Source organism: Arachis ipaensis, chromosome B04 (assembly GCF_000816755.2).
Source record: "Arachis ipaensis cultivar K30076 chromosome B04, Araip1.1, whole genome shotgun sequence".
Taxonomy (NCBI): Eukaryota; Viridiplantae; Streptophyta; class Magnoliopsida; order Fabales; family Fabaceae; genus Arachis; species Arachis ipaensis.
Window position 1 is genome coordinate 38,955,656 of NC_029788.2, and position 5,813 is coordinate 38,961,468.

At 34.2% G+C, this 5,813-nt stretch overlaps 1 protein-coding gene across 2 annotated transcripts in view; it reads left to right on the top strand.

Annotated features, from left to right (window-relative positions):
• The window catches only part of LOC107639283 (cytochrome c6, chloroplastic), a 20,554-nt gene extending 14,767 nt beyond the window's left edge, over positions 1–5,787 (top strand). Inside the window, exons 3-5 of one of the 2 annotated variants that reach the window (XM_021121108.1) lie at positions 5,373–5,450; positions 5,570–5,601; positions 5,679–5,744. In XM_021121108.1, the coding sequence (XP_020976767.1) occupies positions 5,373–5,450; positions 5,570–5,601; positions 5,679–5,690 (122 nt within the window). In that variant the 3' untranslated portion in view covers positions 5,691–5,744. Of the gene's footprint in view, positions 1–5,372; positions 5,471–5,569; positions 5,602–5,678 lie in introns of both variants that reach the window. The other variant, XM_016342766.2, reaches the window with a different exon arrangement.

The window sequence follows — 5,813 nt, forward strand, 5'->3', positions numbered from 1 at the left end:
CAAGTGAGTCTAATTCAGCCTTCATGGCTTCTTCCGATTTTGGCCAATCATTCCTTTGTCGACATTCTTTGACTGATCTTGGCTCAAGATCCTTACTTTCATGCATGATATTTAATGCCACATTATATGCAAATATTTCATTGATAATTGTCTTATTTCGGTCCCATTTCTCTCCTGTAAAGACATAATTTATCGAGATCTCGTCATTTTCACAATTTTCAGGTACCTGAACGTCTTCTGGCGTTATATCAGAATTTTGGACAACTACAGGTGTCTCTATTATGTCTTTTTCAACAGGAATCGTATTTACCTCTTTTCTCTTTCGAGGATTTTTATCTTTGGAACCGACAGGCCTGCCACGCTTCTGGCGTGTATTTGCTTCAGTGGCTATTTGTCCTATTGGGACATCAATTCGAATTGGGGCATTTTCCGTCCTGCCACGCTTCTGGCGTGAATTTGCTTCAGTGGCTACTTGTCATACTGGGACATTAATTCGAATTGGGGCATTTTCTGCTGGTATATAAGATCTGATTATCCTCTTTATATCGAAAAATGCATCAGGCAATTCATTTGCTATTCTCTGCAAATGTATAATCTTTTGAACTTCTAGTTCGCATTGCCGTGATCGAGGATCTAAATGCATCAATGATGATGCATTCCAATTAAGTTCCTTTTCAGGAAGCTTATTCTCTCCCCCTAATGTTGGAAATTTTGATTCATCAAAATGACAATCTACAAACCGGGCTTTAAATACATCTCCCGTTTGTATCTCAAGATACCTCACTATAGAGGGAGAATCATATCCAACATATATCCCTAATTTCCTTTGGGGTCCCATTTTGGTGCGATTAGATGGTGCAATGGGAACATATATTGCACACCCAAATATTCTTAAATGGGAGACATTTGGCTGCTGGCCAAAAGCTAATTGCATAGGAGAGAACTGATGGTAACTCGTTGGCCTCAAATGAATAAGTGCTGCGGCATGTAAAATAGCATGCCCCAAACCGAGGTTGGGAGATTTGTTCTCATAAGCAAGGGTCTAGCAATTAATTGGAGGCGCTTAATAAGCAATTCTGCTAACCCATTTTGTGTGTGAACATAAGCTACTGGATGTTCAACACTTATTCCATTAGCCATACAATAAGCATCAAAAGCTTGGGAAGTAAATTCACCAGCATTATCAAGACGAATTGCTTTAATTGGATTTTTTGAAAATTGTGCTTTTAATCGAATAATTTGAGCCAGTAATCTCGCAAACGCCAGGTTGCGAGAAGATAATAAGCACACATGTGACCATCTCGAAGATGCATCTATTAGAACCATAAAATATCTAAAAGATCCACATGGTGGATGAATAGGTCCACATATATCACCTTGAATCCTTTTTAGGAATTCAGAGGACTCAAATCCAATTTTTACTGGTGATGGCCTTAAAATTAACTTCCCTTGATAACATGCAGCACAACAAAATTCACTAGATTTAAGAATCTTTTGGTTCTTTAGTGAATCTCTATGAGAGTTTTCAATAATTCTCCTCATCATAGTTGTTCCCGGATGACCCAATCTATCATGCCAAGATATGAATTTATTTAGGCTAGTAAACTTCTGGTTTACAATGGCATGTGATTCAATTGCACTAATCTTGGTATAATACAATCCAGATGAAAGTGAGGGTAACTTTTCTAATATAACCTTCTTATTTGAATCATGAGTTGTGATACATAAATACTCATGATTTCCCTCATTCATTGTTTCAATATGATATCCATTTCGGCGAATATCTTTGAAACTCAACAAGTTCCTCAGGGACTTGGTAGATAATAGTGCATTATTTATTATAAATTTTGTTCCTCCAGGAAACAAAATTATAGCTCTTTCGGAGCCTTCTATCACATTGCCTGAGCCGATAATAGTATTAACATATTCATCTTTTGGCACAAGATGGGTAAAATATATATTACTTTTAAGAATAGTGTGTGAACTCGCACTATCCGCAAGGCAAATATCTTCAGAATATGTCCTTGCCATTTTTCTTCAAAAACAAATGATAATAATAATAAAATGAGTAGAAGTACATGCACAGTAAAATTATTCACATGAATAATTAACAAATACATACATATATCAAACTATTCCATCATTGATCAAATAGCCAATAATTCCTTCAGGATCCTCAAAGAAATTAGATACATCATAATGAGTGGTGGAATTTTCATAATTTGAAACAAAATTTGTTTCCTTTCCTTTGTCATCCTTTTTCAAGGATACTTGATAAAGATCAACTAGGTGCCTTGGGGTACGACAGGTACGTGACCAATGGCCCTTTCCACCACAACGGAAGCATTTATCCTCAATTGATTTACTTTGCCCATTGTTTCTTTCTTTATCCCACTTCTAGTGAGATCCTTTGGGAACATAATTCCTTTTCCTTCCATAATTTTTCTTGCTACTAAAACCTTGTCATTTATCTCTTCTGGGGTAATGATTTGCCGCATTTACTTTAGGAAATGGGGCGGCACCAACTGGGCGCACTTCATGATTTCTTAAGAGCAACTCATTGTTGCGTTCAGCAACAAGAAAGCAAGAAATTAACTCAGAATATTTTTAAATTCTTTTTCTCGATTGCTACTGCAGGAGCACATTCGAGGTATGGAAGGTCGAGAAAGTTTTCTCTAACATATCAGGTTTGAGGAAGTATCACATGATTGTATCTTTCTTCAAGGTCTTTAATTTCCACAGATCTGCAGGATCTTTTAATGTGGGATATTCATTTTTCAATCCTACGTCAAAATGACGACGAAGAAAAATCATGACTTTGGCTTTATCCTTCTGGGATGTATTATTTTCAACCTCAATGGTATCTTCAAGATCCATTGAATCAAGATGGATTTCAACATCTATATTCATGATAAATAATTATTTCCAAATATATCAATAGCATTATATTCAAGATGAAAGAGTTTCGATATAATAAAAATTTGTTACCTGGAGTCTTCCTAAAATTTGATCAGAGTCTCGTGCTGATAACGTGTTGTAAAACAACTAAATAAATAAGGAAGATGTAAATATAAAATATGTAAATAGAAGACTCTAGCATTAATATAATTAGCTCAATAATGATTTATATATATACATTAATATTATATGTTGTAATATGTATATATATGTAAAGATAGAAAGAAGTATTAAAAGTAAAGAGAGAAAGAATTGCATTTGATTTTATTACTGTAAAGAGAGAGAGAGGGGAAAATATTTGTAATTGTGTGTGTCCAATTTTATTGCTTCATTCATATTTTTATAGGCAAACAAATTCTTCTTTTCAAACATTATTAACTGTGCTATATGAGAATTTGCTCTTTTCAGTATGGGGAATTAGATTCACCCATAAATGAGCGTTCATCCTTATCCTTTCATGTTGTAACAAATCAAGATTTTATGTTGATAATTTATTTTGTCAGTTAAATATTAACATAACAAATTGAAATATTAATATGATAAGATATAATCGTATTCCGTCAACATTTAACCCACCACGTCAGCACTTATCACATTAAACCGGAAACAAATGGAGACATTTTAAATTTTAGACTAAAAGTTTATTTAAGTCAACTTAAACATAAAACTTCTTAGCTAAAATATAAAATATTTATTATTTTTACTGATTTCACATTTATTATTATTATTATTAGATAAATATAAGAGTATATACTCATTTTGGTCCTCAAAGAATTTTAAACTGGACACTTTAGTCCCCAACTAAAATTAATTACTTGATTGGTCCCTAACAATTAATTCCGTCAGTCACTTAGGTCCTTTACTCTGTTAACTCTAACAAAGGACAAAATAGTCCCTGACAACTCTGACAGGGGACAAAATGGTCCCTAATAATTCTAACAAGGGACAAAATAATTCATGACCCCTTTATTCGAAAACAATACTGTTCTTCCCCAATTTTTATCATATCTCGCATAACCCTAACATTCATACTCTCCTTCTTCACCTTCACAGTCTTCTTTTTCATCTTTTTCTTTCTCCTCTTTAGCTCCAAGATTAAGCTATGGTATAATTGTCACACGTATCGCACCTACTTCAACATGTCATGGACCACACACTTCCTAAATCTTTGCACTTCACCCACCAAAAGCATCCACTTCCACGTCTTCGATAACATCACCTCCAACCCCGACACGTCCACGACATCCTCAAGACCAAGTTCCACAACTACTCCAAGGGTACGTCTTTCTCCACTCTCCGGTAAGCAATATAGATTGTTGGACATTAGGACATCATGAGAAGATTCTCCTTCGACATCATATGCAAATTCTCATTTGAAATAGACACCGAGTGCTTCATTCCTTCTTTTCCAGAGTCCAAGTTGGCAGACAGTTTTGACCTCGCATCCAAACTATCAGTACAACGAGCAATGTTGTCGTTGCCGCTCATATGAAAACTGAAGCGATTACTGAACATTGGTTCGGAGAAGAAGCTGAAGGAAGCGATCGGAGTGGTGGACAATGTGGTCATGGAGATGATAGGACAGAGGAAGAAGGAGATGGCAACGACAACGACGGGTCTTAACAAATCAGACTTGCTGTCTAGATTCATGGGATCCATCGAAGACAATAACTAGTTGAGAGACATAGACATTAGTTTCCTGAGTATGAATTGGTTGAGAACAAGTTGATGATTTTTTTCTTGTGAACATTAAATTTATAGAATGTGAATTGTGTAGTTTGAAGTTACAGTGTTAGATTACTAGTATTATGCGAGATATGATGGAAATTGGGAGAGAACAGTGTCGTTTCCGAACAGAGGAGATCAGGGAATATTTTGTCCCCTATTAGAGTTGTTAGGGACTATTTTGTCCTTCGTTAGAGTTAACGGAGTAAAGGACCTAAGTGACTGACGGAATTAATTATTAGAGACTAATCGAGTAATTAATTTTAGTTAGGGACTAAAGTGTCCAGTCTAAAATTCTTTGAGAACTAAAATGGGTATATACTCTAAATATAATTTAGAAAAAGATTAATTAACCCAAGTATTTATTAAGAGTAATTAATAAACTAGTTGATATTTTTTTTTACAGCTAGTATAATTATTAATAGTTATGTAAATGCTATTTTTAGATGCATTCTGATATAACTACAAACTGTATTGGTTGAAAAAAAAATCAACTAATCTAATAACTACTTTTAATGGTATTACAAAAATATTTAATAATAAAATAATTAATAAATATTAAATAAGATAAGTTTTGTCTATTTTTTTTTTAAAGTAGTGTTAACGATATTATTAATATAAATAAAAGAGAAAAGTTTACTGTTGCAATAATTGGAGCTAGCTTCTCTGAGATTCTTTTGGTTGTACAGTTTCAAGTGCGCAAACCTTAGAAATTCAGAGAGGAGCCACATTGTTTCAACAATCTTGTATTGGATGCCATGATGCAGGTGGTAACGTAATACAACCAGTAAGCATAATCTTCTATCATATAATTAATTATGCATGACATCACATCTTCTATGTCCTAGCTAAATTTTCTTCTTTTCATTTTCTTTTTCCCTTTCAGGGGGCAACTCTATTTACAAAGGATTTACAGAGGTAACTGCCACAACACAACACTTTTGAGAATTTTGTTAAGTATGTTTGAAGTAATCCAAATATTAATGCTACCACAGGAATGGAGTTGATACAGAAGAAGCAATCTACCGTGTAACATATTATGGCAAAGGAAGAATGCCGGTAAGTAATCTCGAGTATGTAACATTTGAGTGACTCATTTTGTATCGTACACCAAATTCGACCTATTATAT